This window comes from Nothobranchius furzeri, chromosome 3 (assembly GCF_043380555.1).
Source record: "Nothobranchius furzeri strain GRZ-AD chromosome 3, NfurGRZ-RIMD1, whole genome shotgun sequence".
Lineage (NCBI taxonomy): Eukaryota > Metazoa > Chordata > Actinopteri > Cyprinodontiformes > Nothobranchiidae > Nothobranchius > Nothobranchius furzeri.
The window spans coordinates 81,867,284-81,883,899 of record NC_091743.1 but is presented as its reverse complement, the minus strand read 5'-3'; the positions used below and the strand labels follow the sequence as shown (position 1 = coordinate 81,883,899).

General features: G+C 45.0%; 1 protein-coding gene across 10 annotated transcripts in view; it reads right to left on the bottom strand.

The window, feature by feature from the left end:
* The window catches only part of lrrfip1b (leucine rich repeat (in FLII) interacting protein 1b), a 28,759-nt gene that overhangs the window by 6,689 nt on the left and 5,454 nt on the right, over positions 1-16,616 (bottom strand). For 2 of the 10 annotated variants that reach the window (XM_054735423.2, XM_054735424.2), the window contains exons 3-13: positions 16,180-16,197; positions 16,048-16,095; positions 15,210-15,254; positions 12,914-12,964; positions 12,636-12,713; positions 12,485-12,520; positions 11,919-12,065; positions 9,804-9,974; positions 9,639-9,731; positions 5,153-5,276; positions 4,595-4,819 (exon numbers count right to left, since the gene is read on the bottom strand). In XM_054735423.2, coding sequence (XP_054591398.2) covers positions 4,595-4,819; positions 5,153-5,276; positions 9,639-9,731; positions 9,804-9,974; positions 11,919-12,065; positions 12,485-12,520; positions 12,636-12,713; positions 12,914-12,964; positions 15,210-15,254; positions 16,048-16,095; positions 16,180-16,197 — 1,036 coding nt within the window. Of the gene's footprint in view, positions 1-3,230; positions 4,820-5,152; positions 5,277-9,638; positions 9,732-9,803; positions 9,975-11,918; positions 12,066-12,484; positions 12,521-12,635; positions 12,714-12,913; positions 12,965-15,209; positions 15,255-16,027; positions 16,096-16,179; positions 16,272-16,616 lie in introns of those variants that run through there. The other 8 variants (XM_054735421.2, XM_054735420.2, XM_015957873.3 and 5 more) reach the window with 7 other exon arrangements.

Genomic DNA, 16,616 nt, shown 5'->3' with positions numbered 1-16,616 from the left:
CAGTCTTCCCTGACTACACGGCAAGATGGGCCAAAGCCAAGGCTTTCACTGACGTAAGGTAAGCTTCTTCAACATTCTCCTGTGGGACTTCAGTCCTCATGTGGGCAACGATGGTGAGACCTGGAGAGGTGTGGTTGGGAGCAACGGCCCCTTTGATCTGAATCCGAGCAGTGATTGTTATTAGACTTCTGTGCTCGTCACGGATTGTCCATAACGAACACCTTGTGCATGAAGGTATCCATATGTGCTCACCAAGATACCTTAGGCCGCAGCCTAGACAGTAGGGTGAAGAGAGGGGCAAAGCTGTCAACTGACCTCTACCAGGTGGAGAGTTGGCTTCGATGAAGGGGGAGGATGCCGGTCAGACCTGGCAGGCCCAAATGTATTGTGAGGGTCTGCTGGGAACGTCTGTCAGAGTCTTCTGTTGTAAAGGAGCTTCAATTCCCACCTCCGACAGAACTTCAAATGAGTCCCGGGAGAGGCGGGGGACATCGAGTCTGAATAGGCCATGTTCCGTGACTCCATTGTCACTCAAAAAATAAATAAATAAAGGTCCTATCAGTCTTTTTGGCCTATGGGACTCCAGAGGCAGCCGACGGGAACCAGTAGTTCAAGCAGAATGGAGCTCAGGTGGTTGTGGACCATGGAGCAAGAATTCCATACAGCTTTGAAGAGACTCTGGTCCACTATCCAGTGTCTGTCAAGTCAATAAGGTTAGATCTAGCATCTCTCCTTCAGCCTTATCGCTGCCTCTCCCGACTCCAACCAGGCCCATCATCCTAGATAGCTTTGCTCCTGTTTCTTTGCCTGAGTTAACCAAACTAGTTAACTCTATGAAGACCTCTGCATGCCCCCTCCACATCTTACCATCATCTTTGTTTAAAAGTGCTTTTCAGTCCATCGGTCCCAGCGTGCTCTCTATAATTAATGCTTCTCTGGTTTCTGGTCAGGTCCCTGCTTACTTTAAGAATGCTGTAATCCACCCGCTTCTTAAAAAACCGAGTCTCGACGTCTCTCTCCATAGCAGCTCCAGACCCATCTCTAAACTTCCGTTCATCTCCAACATCTTGGAAAAGGTTGTGACTAAACAACTCACAGCTGTTCTTGATGAGCATAACATCCATGATAGCTTCCAGTCAGGTTTTTGTAGAGCTCATTCTACTGAAACAGCTCTTCTTAGGGTCTCTAATGACCTTCTGACTCACAGTGATGCAGGGGACTGTTCTGTTCTGGTCCTGCTGGACCTGACTGCAGCCTTTGACACTGTTGACCATCACCTGCTACTGGAGAGGCTGAGAGACTGGGTAGGCCTATCAGGATCTGCTCTGGAGTGGTTCTCCTCTTATCCCTCTGAGCGCTCCTTTTCTGTGGCCGTCTCCAATTTTAGGTCCTCCACCATCTCTCTTACCCATGGTGTCCCACAAGGTTCTGTGCTGGGGCCTCTGGCACTCGGCAACCCACTGTCCTAAAGAACTTGTTTATATAACTGAAAATAGAGCCCCACGCTGTGACAGACACTTGTCTAATCTTTTGTGTCTTATTGAATCCATAAAAGGAATCCACAGTGGCTTGGGCATCTGGTTAAGATGCCTCCTGGACGTCTCCCTGGTGAGGTTTACCAGGCACATTCAGGAGACCCAAAGAAAGCCCCATCATTGTTTCATTCATTAATTCAATCACATTTTTTATTGATTTAAACCAAACACCAGAGGGGCTGTCTATAGGACCCTGAGGAACTCCACCAGTCATTGTTTACGTCAAATATCAGAATTCTACGTAGGCCCTTGCTCTCTAGACAATCTAAAACTCTGACCTGCTACCTAGATATACTTTTTAGGGTCCAGCGACAGTCTGGGACATGTAGTCTAATTCGCTGCCATCCAGTTACGGTTTGTAATTCCTAATGTACTGACACTATTCATTCAAAACAGCTGACTTAGCTGCACCCAAAGCTTGGTTACCTCTGGTCTTGGGACCTCCAGCAGTTGCTGGTTAACCCAGATGTCTTCAATGCAGGACACAAGTTGAGCAAGTGCCCACTACAATGAGGTACCAGGCCATTAAGGAATTTAAAAAGTCAAATTAATCCTAAAATGCCCTGGACACGGAGGTCAATGTAGCTGAGATGCGGTCATCATTATGTTTCCCTGGTTGAAGTGATCTGCATCAGCTGATCAACACTGGGAATGTTCAATATCCCCTTTTTGCTGATGTAGTCTAATTCTTATTTTCCAGTACTATATAAACCGATAGCAAAGTATGTGGGGGCGCCTCCTAATCAATAAAGAAATACTTAATCACATACCCCATCGTGCATACGTAAACATCTGTGCAAAATTTGACAACTACCTCAATGTCACTAAGGTGTAGTGTGCCAAACAAGCAAAGGTATCTCAAAAACATAATCTCAGATCTGCTTTGAGTGAGAAGAATCAAAACAAACGATTTAAAAAGATAATTTCTGATATTACATTTTAACGTCAATATCAGACGATAATTGTAGATCAATGATATGGTAAATGGCTTGTATTTGATATCGCGCCTTCTACAGTCCTGGAACCCCCCCAAGGTGCTTTACAACACAATCAGTCATTCACCCATTCACACAAATTCACACACCGATGGTGATGAGCTACGATGTAGCCACAGCTGCCCTGGGGCGCACTTACAGAGGCGAGGCTGCCGAGCACTGGCACCACCGGTCCCTCTGACCACCACCAGCAGGCAACGTGGGTTGTGTCTTGCCCAAGGACACAAAGACAGCGACAGACTGAGCGGGGCTCAAACCTGCAACCTTCCGATTACGGGGCGAGCACTTAACTCCTGTGCCACCGTCGCCCCAATGATATCATATATACAAAATCAATACGGAAGTAGACACTGTGCATGGATGAATCTCTTTGAAAGGGAGATATTTTCACTTAAATCTAGCTTGTCACCCACGATTTGACCTCATGAAAGCAGCTGAGTAAGGATTGAATGACACTGTTGCAGTTCTCCTGTGGAACAGCTGGCGTCGCTAATGCAGAAACAATTCCTAAAGCTTTGGAGTGACAACTCGTGCACACATCAAGTCTAGAGTCTTTCTTTTTTGACTGAAGTGAAACTGGAGTCCTAGTCCTGACCCAGGTTCCTCCCTGATGAAAGAACTTCAACTTGGAATTTAAGTTGAATTTTGGGGTCAGAGTTCACTGATGGAGCTTTGAATCCATTCATGAGACAACGTCATCAGCAATATTATTGGATTCAATATTTTATTACAGAAATTTCATTAAATTACAGAAAAGAATAATTTACCAAGAACATGACAATTTTATTATTGAGCCAAACTGAATCTATTTGTCACAAAAATGAATCATCAGAAATTTGAGTAGTTTCTGAAAACTACTAAAGAGCAATTTATAAAAGGTTTTATGGTAAACAATTATCATAAAACCTCTGAACAAACCATAACCATCAGATTCTGTACATTTTATTTGTTAATTATTTATAATTATTAAATATAATTCATGTTAATTGAAAGGACTCAAATCTGTTCAGTAGCAATAACTCATTAGGGTCAGGATGGGTTTTGGATTGTCTTGTGAATTTTTTGGCTGTTTGATGAAGACCAGCAGCAGGGGGCGTTGGTGAGCTCATGAGACTCTACAGTCTGCCGAGTTCTGCTCTTTCCTGCTGTATAAATGAACTTCTTCATGATTCTTCCCAGGTGGAAGGACGTCTTTGTCTCCAACCAGACCTCCAATATGGATCCGAGTCAGTTCTGATGCTGGGTTGGTGTCAGAGTCCCCCTCGGCAGCCTCCTCACAGCTGTCCATGTCTCTGCTCGACACCTCGTCTGCAGAAACAGCCTTGGAACAGGGACACACATCCACAGGTCTTCCCTCCTGGAGACTCAGCAGAGCCAACTCAGGAACAGCTATGGCTCGGAGTTCTTCAGCCGTCACCTCCAGGAGCTTCATGACTGTCGAACTTTGGCCGTTGTTAGAGTTTGCTGATGTTGTTAGGCTCCTCCTCACCTCCTTTCCAAGACTTCCAGGGTGACTTTCAGGCTTTTTTGCTGAAGAATCACTGAAATTTGGATCAGACTTAGACTCTATGACAGGATTAGGAGGTTCAGCAAAGTGAGAGTCGATAAAAACCACCTCCTCAGAGCTGGCTTTTACAGGTGATTCAGATTGATCCAACCATTCTCCATCAGGACCAACCACAGACTCTCTCTTTGATGAGGAGCCATCATCCATCTCAGGGTCTGCTTGACTCAAAATGGTCTGAGCATTGCTTTTAACAGCTGACAGTTCTCCCATTGACTCTGACCTTGAACTGACTCTTGAAGCAGGAGGTTCTGTCGGAGATCCTCTAGGACTCTCTGGGGTTCCCCTTTGCTCAGTTAGATCCATAAGATTTAGTTTCCCCTTTTCAGGTTGTCTGGTTTTCCTCTCATGTCTTGTTGATCTTTGGTCATCTCCTGTAAGCAGACCGGACTCGTTTTCAACATTCTTCAGTGTGTTCTCTAGATCTGAGGTCCACCGGTGGAGGGACATTAGGATATCTGAGAAGATTCTTGAGATTTCAGCCACAACATGTGGTTTACCTTGTACGGTCCTGTCCAAACCGATCCATATTTCCTTTGGAACAAAGGGTGCAGTCTTTTGTTCTGGCTGGGCTGAAATAGGTTCATTTTGATCACTTGTGTTGACTCTCTCGGTAGCTTGTCCGGTTTGGTTGCTGGTAGTGATTGTGTTTGATATCCGAGACTGCTCAAGAAGGTCTTGAAGGTTTTTGTTGCCCTCTGCAGGTCTCCGTGATTCAGTTCTCCCTGAAAGATCAGGAAAAGATGTTGGAGGACCGAAAAGAGCTGACCATCATGATGGAAAACACAGAAGAAGAAACAGAACTGACTTGATGAATGAAAGAGGTTCTGGTTAGAGGAAGGTTCTGGCTCTGATCTTGTGTTAGACAACAGAATTCCAACCATCAACCTGAGGGAGATGCTAAGGATGTTACATGACCTCATCAGAAAGACTCGTTAAAGACAAGCCTGCACATACTGATTCTAGTCCACACCAGATCAGGACTATCAAAGGTTCTGTTAAACATCAAATAAGTTATTAGACAGGTTCTGATTAAAGAAGGTTTGACGCTGTCCTACCAATGATGCTCTCTTTGCTGCCCTGAGGTGACTCCTCTGCCAATCGGGATACAGATTCTGCGTTGACATCTTCCTCATTCAGTTCTGCGTCCTTGTTGATTAGGTCAGGAGAAATGCCGTGGTTCTGTCAAGCACAAGGTCAAGGTTGAAAAAGGCTATCTGACTGAGTGACGGCTAAAACTAGAATACGTACTGGAGGAGCAAATAGACGAAGGAGGCATCTTCCAAGACACCCATGGTTAAGATCTGACTACAGCAATCGGCCAGTCCCAGTTGGCCTGGCAAGTCATCCTGTATATGTGAGGATATATTCTGTGGCATAGAAGGTGCGACCAGCTGATCAAAGTTATCAGGCTGGAAGTAGACTGGGCTATAGGTCTTGAGTTCAGTTATGGTGATAAGAATGTTGTCATACTAAACATCTATGCACCTTATGAATGTCCTAATAATGAAGATGAATATCTTAATAAGTTGGCCTTCATTACATCATATATCCCGGACAACCCTCCCTCATGCCTTTTCATAGTGAGTGATGTGAATGCTGATGTGTCTAATAGTAACTCTATGTTTGGTAGTCACTTAAACCAGTTCTGCTCAGATAATGGGCTGATTCTCTCCAGCCAACTATTACTGCCTGTGGACAGTTACACCTTCATCAGCGAAGCGTGGCACACAACCTCATGGCTGGACCACTGCATCTGTTCTAAAGACGCTAATGACTCCTTGGAAAACATCAGTATAAAAACAGAATTTGCATTATCAGATCATATACCAATTTGCATTAGGATAGATATGGGTAGCCTACCAACCATGTTGCCAACAAATACTGTTTTACAAGAAGAAAGAATACACTGGGATAGCATGACTCAGCAGGATTTCGATCAGTACTGTAGCCGGTCTGAGGTTCTGCTGAGTAATATCAGGCTGCCAAAAAGTGAAGTCACACGCTCTGATATAAATTGCAAAGATGTGCAACGTGGTGAAGAAATTTGCATTTTATATGAAGAAATTGTAAACTCTCTACTTGAATCAAGTAGGCCCCTGTATAAAAATATTAAACACAAAGCCAAGCCAGGATGGATTGAACATGTAGAAGAGCTCTATGCAGAAGCTAGAAGAGCTTTTAAATTGTGGGCTGAAGCAGGCAAACCTGAAAGAGGCCCAATTTTTGATTATAAAAAAATCACCCACACAAATGCTAAACGTGCTCTACATTTCATCAAAGGGAACGAAGACATGCTTAGGCATGATTCCTTAGCAAAGAAACTACAAAATAAGTGCCCAATGGTAAATCAGGTAAAGTTCCCCTGCCATCAAATACAGATGGGGCAAATGGATCAGAGGAAATTCCCAGTTATGGCAGAAACAGTTTTTCCAATTTTTTAATTGCATTAAAAGTAGTGAAGCACCAATATGAAATATTTGGGCCGATACCGATATCCGATATCAAGATCACTGTTATGGCCGATAACTGATATTTGCCGATATCGATGTACTGGCATTAATGCTTCTAAAAACAGCAGATTTTGTATAGAATTAAATGGTTAAAGCTGAATTTACGTTATTATGTATACACAACACACATATTTATGGTTCTGAGATTATATCATTCACTGTCACATGACTAAACAATTACACATCACCCCCCTCACCCTCTGAAACAAGCAAACAAATGGAAATGAGATGGAAAAAATATCGGTTGTTAATATCGGCCCGGTTTTATTTATCAAGCCGGTACAGATATGCTAAAAAATGACTAACATCGGCCGATACCAATCCAATATTGATGCCGATATATTGTCCATCCCTAATTAAAAGTCATTCCCTCTTGGTAGACACTGTTGAGGGAAATAAGGATGCTACTATTTCTGTGCAAGAGGTTTATGACATTGTGATGACACTTAAGGAATAAACGTCATGTAGTGCAGACAAAATAACAGCTGAACATTTAAAGCTAGCAAGTAAGAAACTTTACCCGCTGTTGGCTGTCTGTTTTACCGGATTCCTAATTCATGGTATTTTACCAAACTCTATGTTATCTGTAGTTCTGGTACCTATAATAAAAGATAAAACAGGCAAGATAAACAGTAAGGAGAACTACCGGCCCATTGCCCTGTCAAAGTTCCTGGAGAGGGCAATTTTGACAAGACTGGTGGAGTTTGTTACCTCGTCTGACAATCAATTTGGATTCAAAACCATATTGGGCACAGACATGTCCATATTTGTACTGAAAGAAATACTTGACCTGTATAATAGACACAATACAACTATATTCACGTTTTATTGATGCTTCAAAAGCATTCGACCTCGTTAATCATGAAAAGTAATTGCTCAAATTGCTCAGCTGAAAAGTACCAAAATATCTGGTGAGAATTCTAGTATATTGGTACGCCCATCTATGGTCGTGAAATGGGGAAATGCGGTCTCTTCTCATTTCTCTGTAGGTAATGGAGGGTGGCGAGGCAGCATGTTTATGTGCAACTAGCTCTATTCTTATGCTATTTATTTCTTATATATGTCTGGTTTTTATCTTTTTATCCTTTTATATATATTTTTTTTTACTATGGACCTCATTGTGTCTGGAATAAAGTTTTGATGATGATGATGATGATGATGATGATGATGATGATGATGATGATGATATAGTCTGGCCACGGTCTATTGACGACTCTCAGTTGTGGAGCGGGTTCTATGGTTGTCTTTAAAACTGTGTCTGCGTGCCACTGTACAACAAACAACATGATGTACTCACTGCTACAGCGAGGCAGTCTGCCATGCGCCGTCGAAGAAGCAAATGCATCCTTTGCCTAGATAAACTTCTCTATCTGCTCTTGAGTAAAAGAAAAATTCAGGTCAAAATAGTCCAAAGTAAATGCCAAAGACGTTTCAAATGAGCTGTTTCCATCTTTGTATTTTCAGTAACCCCCCTTCGCGGCCAAGTGTAAAGCGGCTGGGATGAGGATCAGCACCTCGAAATCTGAGACCGTGGTTCTCGACCGGAAAAGGGTGGCTTGCCAACTCCGGGTCGGGGAAGAGGTCCTACCTCAAGTGGAGGAGTTTAAGTATCTCGGGGTCTTGTTCACGAGTGAGGGTAGGAGGGATCCGGAGATCGACAGGTGGATTGGTTCAGCATCTGCAGCGATGCGGACGCTGAACCAATCTGTCGTGGTGAAGAGGGAGCTGAGCCAGAAAGCCAGGCTCTCGATTTACCGGTCGATCTACGTCCCAATCCTCACCTATGGTCATGAGCTTTGGGTAATGACAGAAAGAACGAGATCGCAAATACAAGCGGCCGAAATGAGTTTCCTCCGTAGGGTGGCCGGGCTCAGCCTTAGAGATAGGGTGAGGAGCTTGGACATTCGGGAGGGACTCAGAGTAGAACTGCTGCTCCTCCGGATTGAAAGGAGTCAGTTGAGATGGCTTGGGCATCTGGTCAGGATGCCTCCTAGATGCCTCCCTGGAGAGGTGTTTCGGGCAAGTCCTGCCGGCAGGAGGCCCCCGGGTCGACCCAGGACACGTTGGAGAGGTTACATCTCCAATCTGGTCCGGGAACGCCTTGGGGTCCTGCCGGAGGAACTGGTGGAGGTGGCTGGGGAGAGGACGGTCTGGAGCTCCCTAGTTGGGATGCTGCCCCTGCGACCCGGATAAGTGGAGGACAACGACGATGATGACCCCCCCCCCCCCCTATCAATGAAGTGCTGTGATTGGGCCGCTAAGGATGTCAGACACTGGGCAGTCCACTATTCACCGTTGAAAAAGATGCAACATCCCGCCCACCAAACAGATAGACCACTGTGACTGGACCGGCACCAGACGTCCGGGGCTGCTTTGGTTCCAGTGGAGCGTATAGCTCGACCAATCATTTTGCTTTGGCAAACTGACGGTCTAGATTCTAGTCCAGTTGGACTGCACCAGATCATAACATTCTCTACTGACATGATCAGGCAAAAGAAACTGCCTGCTCTCCTAGACACCTGCCAGTCAAAAGGTACTGTTATAAGAGCCTGGCCAAAGGAGGAGAAAAACACATCTGATATCAAGACAGGAAAGCTTGTCACAAATGACCTCAAGTCCAGCACCCTGAGACTGGACATCAAGAAATAGCAGGCAGAGGACTTGTGTGTGTCAGATCACATATCTTCTGTCCACCAGAGACAAGCAGAAGCCATTAGACACCAATGCCCTTGTGTCCAAAGACCTGCATGGATTTCCTAGTTTAAGACCATGTACACTGAGATTTTGGAAAACTGCCTGCTTAGTCAGATGCAGGTGTGAGTCTCCTCTCTATACCATCATAAATCACATCAACTCACAGCAATGAAAGAAAAGTTATTACTCAGGAGTTTTATAGACATAACGTTAGTAAACAGGGACACTCAGTGGTCTTTTAGAATGTTCTGAAACATGATTTTATTCAGAACAAATTCAGGAATCTCGCCACAATAACACTAAGATGAACCCTACTTTCTACAAGTGTTAGACTTACCATCAGCAGCTCCTTAGTTTGTCTGAGAGTTTCTCTTGTCACCGTGAACTGGACCTGCAGAGCCTTGTGAGCCTGGCGCTCGAGCTCCAATTCCTGCAGGTACACACCAAGCTTCAACACCAACAGCTACAACATAATCATCTCCAACAGCAGCTGGAGGTTAACCTTGTTGGAGAGGTCACAACATCGGCGAGACTCCCACAGAAGCTCCTCTAGGTCACCAAGCTCCTCTCTCAGAGTCTCCACCTGGAACATCAGGGCTGTCTTGTCATTGTGTAGCTGAGCGTTGGTAACCATCGCTCTGCGGTACTTCTCCTCAGTCTCCAGCAGGGAGTCCTAACAGTAAAGGTCATGAGTATTCAGACTGCTGATCACAGTGGTTAAATGCAAATCATTGTCAACAATACACTGGACTGGACTGAGCTGAACAAGACTAGAAAGTACTGGACTGGATCTATAATGACTAGATTAGACTGGTACCAGAATTTGACTAAAACCTGGAGTTGAAATTCAACAGACAAGAAAAAAAAAAACACGTCAGAAATGACCTTGGTCCGACTTTTGAAAAGCAAAAGAGGTGGATAGGTAGTGGCAGACTCTTCTGAAGTATTCACTGAGGGACCTTCAGGGGTCCCAGTGAGGATCTCACAATCAGACGTTAGCACTGGTCCCCAAGTACCTTCCTATCCAGCTGTCTGGTAAGGCTGGTGGTGGTGTCTCCAGAAATTCAGATCACTCTGCACATGTTCATTTAGATACAGGTTCATTAGGGCCTAACTTATCTCTGCTTTTCCTGAGCACAATCCCTGACCTGTTGCAATTCTCATGACCTGCTGGATTTCTCACGACCTGTTAGAATACTCTTGGCCTGTTGAAATACTCATAACCCTTTTGGAATACTAATGACCTGTTAGAGTTCTCTGGAGTTCTAATGACCTGTAAGAATTTTCATGACCTGTTAGAGTTCCCATGACTTGTTGGAATACTGATGACCTGTTGGCATTCTCATGACTTGTTGGAATACTAATGGCCTGTTGGAGTTCTCATGACCTGCTGGAATTCCAATGACCTGTTGGAATTCTCATGACCTGCTGGAGTTCTAATGAACCGTAAGAATTTTTGTGACCTGTTGGAGTTCTCATGACTTGTTGGAATTCTCATGACCTGTTGCAATTCTCATGACCTGCTGGATTTCTCATGACCTGTTGGAGTTCTCATGATCTGCTGGAGTTCTAATGACCCGTAAGAATTTTCATGACCTGTTGGAATTCTCATGACTTGTTGGAATACTGATGACCTGTTGGCATTCTCATGACTTGTTGGAATACTAATGGCCTGTTGGAGTTCTCATGACCTGCTGGAGTTCTCATGACCTGCTGGAATTCTCATGACCTGTTGCAATTCTCATGACCTGCTGGATTTCTCATGACCTGTTGGAGTTCTCATGATCTGCTGGAGTTCTAATGACCCGTAAGAATTTTCATGACCTGTTGGAGTTCTCATGACTTGTTGGAATACTGATGACCTGTTGGCATTCTCATGACTTGTTGGAATACTAATGGCCTGTTGGAGTTCTCATGACCTGCTGGAGTTCTCATGACCTGCTGGAATTCTCATGACCTGTTGCAATTCTCATGACCTGCTGGATTTCTCATGACCTGTTGGAGTTCTCATGATCTGCTGGAGTTCTAATGACCCGTAAGAATTTTCGTGACCTGTTGGAGTTCTCATGACTTGTTGGAATACTGATGACCTGTTGGCATTCTCATGACTTGTTGGAGTACTGATGGCCTGTTGGAGTTCTCATGACCTGCTGGAATTCTCATGACCTGTTGCAATTCTCATGACCTGCTGGATTTCATATGACCTGCTGGAATTCCCATAACCTGTTGTAATTCTCATGACCTGTTAGAATACTCTTGGTCGGTTGAAATATTCATGACCCTTTTGGAATACTAATGACCTGTTGGAATTCTCATGACCTGTAGGAGTTCTCGTGACTTTTTGGAATATTGACGACCTGTTAGAGTTCTCATGACTTGTTGGAATAATAATGACCTGTTGGAGTTCTCATGATCTGCTGGAATTCTAATGACCCATTGGAATTTTCATGAAATGTTGGAATTCTACCCACAACCTCTTGGCCCATGACATCACAGTCACCTTCCACGAATACCATGTTTCCCTTCCACAAAGCGGTCCAGGTCTCCTTCAGTGGAGTTCTGTCTAACAGCTGAATAATCAGTGTTGGTTTTGAGACTGTTTAAAAGAAGTCTCTACCTTCATCTCTCTGATTGATGCTTCTGTTTCCACAGAAAACGATGTGTCACAACTTCCTCTTCGTGATGAAGCCCCGCCCAACGAGGCTGCACCCAGTGACGCCAGCGTCGTGGTCGACAGAGTGGATGCTGCCCTGGAGCCCTGAGACTGTTATTATTTTTAAAGAACCAGAGAAGTTAGAACATACAGTTTTTATAAAAGGAAAAATATAAATCAAAAACTCTTTTTAACCCTCCCACTGTCTTTATGGGTGACCCCGCAAGGAAAGTTGACCATTGAGCAGGATTGATGGTTTATCCCTTGAGGTCCACATGGCAGGGGTGAGGTGGTGCTCACTCCTCACCCCTGCCACATGGATCCAAGGGATAAACCATCAACCCTGCTCAATGGTCAACGTTCCTCATGGGGTCACCCATTACGACAGTGGGAGGGTTAAAAAAACAAGTTCTTAAAATAAAGAATTAAAGAATAACAATTTTATACATTAATTCTCTCAAAACGATCTTAGTTTAAAAAGAGAACCATTCCTTTTTATGAAGGTAGCTGGTTTCCTACTTTATTTTTACCTTATCAATGAACTCACGGTCCACCCTTTCTTCTACCTGAAAACACCAACGAATCAGCGTTACCATAGAAACCAATGCTTTACTGATTGAGTGAGATAGACAGCAGAAGCCACAGAGGAACAGCCACACCCAGCCCAAAAACAGAGCTCACCACTGGGCTGGCACGAGCTGAACTGGCCCTGGAGGAAGCTCGAGAGCCAGAGGCCAGAAGACCACCATGGTCTGAGGGCTGGGGGGGGGGGGGGGGGGGAGGTGGGGGGGGAGGAACAGGTGGAAGGCAAATAACGGACAGAAACAAAGGAAAGATATTTTTTAGTAAAGTAACTGAAATGATGACCTCTAGCTCATTTCACAGACCCATCAGCTGGTTTGAACCCATTAGCTGGTCTCAGACCTTCTCTAGATCATGTCAGCTAGTCTTGGACTCACCCTGAGGCTTCCTCGACTGCCCACTGACATTCTCTCCTCGTCGTCTGAAATCTACCAACACAAAGCAGAATCAGTGCATGTACTCTTGGAAAGTACAGAGGCTTTTTCCCTCCTCTCCTCCCTAACTTATCCCCAAGGCTCTTTGTCTGTTTTTGGGTGTATGGTGCTTCTGCATTTTTTCTGGATACTGGAAATTATTAAAAATGGACCTGGTCAGTTGGTCTCTCAACGCGATTGACAAAATTTTCTCAACGACGAAAACGGGAGAAGGGGCTCCCGGATGCCCCTCTGGGACAGAGCCAGCTGGGCACATCATGGACTCCTGGAAACAGTGGAACCTGATCTGCCTCTCTCAGCTGTCTGTAGAGGATTCTGAAGATGTCTGGATATTCGTGGTGTTGGTGTCAGTTTTCCTGCTTTTTGGCCTGGGAAGTTACCTGGCTTACCGGATAATTAACGAGCTGTCGAGGAATATTGGCTCTTTCCCGGAGCTCAGGGATGGATTACACCGCGCTGTGAATGCACAGACTCATATATTTGTCGAGATGAGTCGTAAGCTTGGAACTTTGGCTGAGATTCAGGCTCTGGCACAAAAGATGGATTCGATCAAGGAGCGAGTGGACGAATCAGCACGGATTGGGATAGATTAATTTACGCCATTATTGGATTTTGAGATCTTGAGGACCAACTGAACTTTAAGACAGAGAAGAAATTATCTCTGTCTGGTCCCAAAACAATTTCTTATCTGAATCTGGTGCCCTTGAGCCTGTGAGGCTGAAACGAATACTCCCCCTTCGAAGAATTGTGGAATGCTGCCATTGCCATGGCAACTCTGTCTCCCTATCCCAGCCTGGGCGGGACTGCGAGCTGTGAAGGCCGGTGAATCGTTTCCAGGAGTCACTGTGCCCTCTAAACCCAACTACCTCCTCCCCTTGTCCAGACGGAGGTGATGAGCGCTGCTTATCGTGGCTGCATGCACTGATGTGTGGAGAGTCCCCAACCCTACCTCCCCACCTAGTGGACACTTATGTTTTATAATGTCAGAAGTCTGTGTGCATATCTGTCTGAGGTGCATTTTGCATAGCAAAGCTGCCCTCCCTGTGGAGGGTAACTCTGAAGTGCCTTTATTTCCTCCACCTGACTCAATCCTCACAGAAACCCTCTGATCTCTATTAAGGTAGCGAGACTCGGGTTGCGAATGACCACAGTCACCAATTCTTGTCATGTGTCTATGCCTGTGAATGTATGTCTGATCTCAGAATTGTGTGTGCTGAAACTCTAATTTCCCTCAGGGATTAATAAAGTATCTTTGATGTTCGGGTAACAGGCACACCTTGAGAACATGTGAAAGGTAATAAACAGTTAAAGCTGCTATAGCAAATTTGGAAACCGTATCAGCTTAAGAATATTTTTCATGCCTCTTAACAACCTTCTAACATACTATAAATATATTGTAGAGATTAAAAACATCCATCCATCCATTTTCTTCTGCTTATCCGGAGTCGGGTCGCGGGGGCAGAAGCCTAAGTCAAGAGGCCCATACTTCTCTCTCCCCAGCCAGGTCTTCCGGGGGAATCCCAAGGTGTTCCCTGGCCAGGTGAGAGACATAGTCCCTCCACCGTGTCCTGGGTCTTCCTTTAGGTCTCCTTCTGGTTGGACGTGCCCAGAAAACCTTACCAGGGAGACGTCCAGGAGGCATCCTGACCAGATGCCCGAGCCACCTCAACTGGCTCCTCTCGATGTGGAGGAGCAGCAGGTCTACTCCGAGCCCCTCCCGGATGACTGAGCTTCTCACCCTATCTCTAAGGGAGAGCCCAGCCACCAGAAAACTCATTTCAGCATGTTTTATTTAAGTGGGTCTCTCACATTTGTCTAAAAATGTCCAAAAACCTCCACTAATAACCATTTGATTGTCCATCTCACCAAACCGCCACACTTCTGCTCTTCCCTGGGTCCTCCCTTCACTACGCACTCACAAATTTAGCTACAGAACACTGCTGGCGTGAGAAGTTCTCCGCTCAATAACATCAGAGGAGAAACAGCGGTCTGCTACCACTTCAACTTTAGAACAGACTACAAAGTCTGTTAGAAGAGACCACAAAGAAAAACACCATTTGAAGTCACAGACAACACTACGACCTAGAAAATGGTGATTGGCATCATGGTTTTCCGGTTTCAGCTGAAGGGGATGACACACGAGGGGAAGGGTGAGTGCTCTGTGATCAAGTTTGTGTTCAAAACAGCTCGTTTGCAGATTCGCTAAAGCAGCTTAAATGCTGAGAGAGGCGAAACAGACCGAAGGGTGTCTCCGAGAGAGGCCAGAGTACCGCTCACTGTCCTCCTGGAAGGCCACAGAGAAGAAACACATTAAAGGAGGAGAAATCCCATGTAGGGTGCCTGTCAGACATGCTGAGGGGTTTAACGCTAATGATGAAAAATCTGGTTAAAAAATAAAAATAAAAGCAATTGTTAAGTCTATGTAATCAAATCAGGGATGAAAACTAAAATACCTAATTGTGATAAAAAAAAATCTAAAATGCTTCACTTAAAATAAAATAATGACAACTTTTAAAAGCTTTCAAAAGCAATGCATTAAAATGTTAAACTATAAAAACCGAGTCGAGTTAAAAAATGAACCAATTACAAAGAGGGAGCAGAAGGCATGCTGGGAGACTCTGATTAAGAGGAAGACATGCTAGAAACCTCAGCAGCATCAGAGCAGATCTGGATCTACCGTGGCTGGTCCAGAGCCTCCAGCAGAACCATCAGTAGTTTTATTGTTTCTGTTCTGGATCTTCTAGCATCTCCTGTAACTGCTCCTCTGTAACTCCTTCTCTAGCTCCTCCACTAAGCTCCACTGAAATCCTCCTCCGACTCCCCTTTCTCTCCTTCTTTAAACTCTAATCTTTCTCCAACTCCTGGTTTAACTCGGCCATGGTTTTCTCAAACTCCCAAAGCATCTCCTTGAAGTCCTCCTCCCGCCCCTCTTCCTTTATCTTTCAGATCAGGAGTGACTTTGTGGTTCTGGTCAGCTTTGACTACACCCTAACCCAAACACTGAAGGCATCAGGACATGACCCAGATTGGTTCTGATCAGCTGCTACAGAGTCTTACAGAGTCCTGGAGAGTCCTACCATCCACTGCTCGATGTGGCCCCACTTATAATCCAGACCATAATACTTCTGTGGAGACAGGAGCAGACAGGTTACAGGTCTCAGGGCTGAACTGGATCTGAGACGTTCTGAAACCAGAGGAACTGGACCTACCTTGTGGCTGTAAACCAGCTGCATGGGAAGGACACACAGGTGAGAGAGAGGATGTCAGAACAGCTGTGATTCTGTTTCCATGGCAACCGGACCTACAGGACTCAGACCTTATTAGAGGGGTCAGAAATGTTCTGGTTCCATCACAACTACAGAACCTTCAGCTAACTGGGCCTCCAGCTGGTGAACAGAACCCACAGTTAAAGAACCAGTTGGGTCGGGTCTCGGATCAGAACCCCTGCAGGTTTCAGGATGAGGAATCAGAGCCTGACAGAACTTCAGGTTGGCTCAAAAGAGTTTCCACAGAGAACTGGGAACCTTCAGGCTGGATCAGCTGATGAATCTCTCAGGTTCTGGTTCTGGTCTCTTTGATCTGGTTTTTACAGAACTTCTCTCTGATGCTGAAGACAACCGCTTCCTTTCTGAGTTTGACAATACAG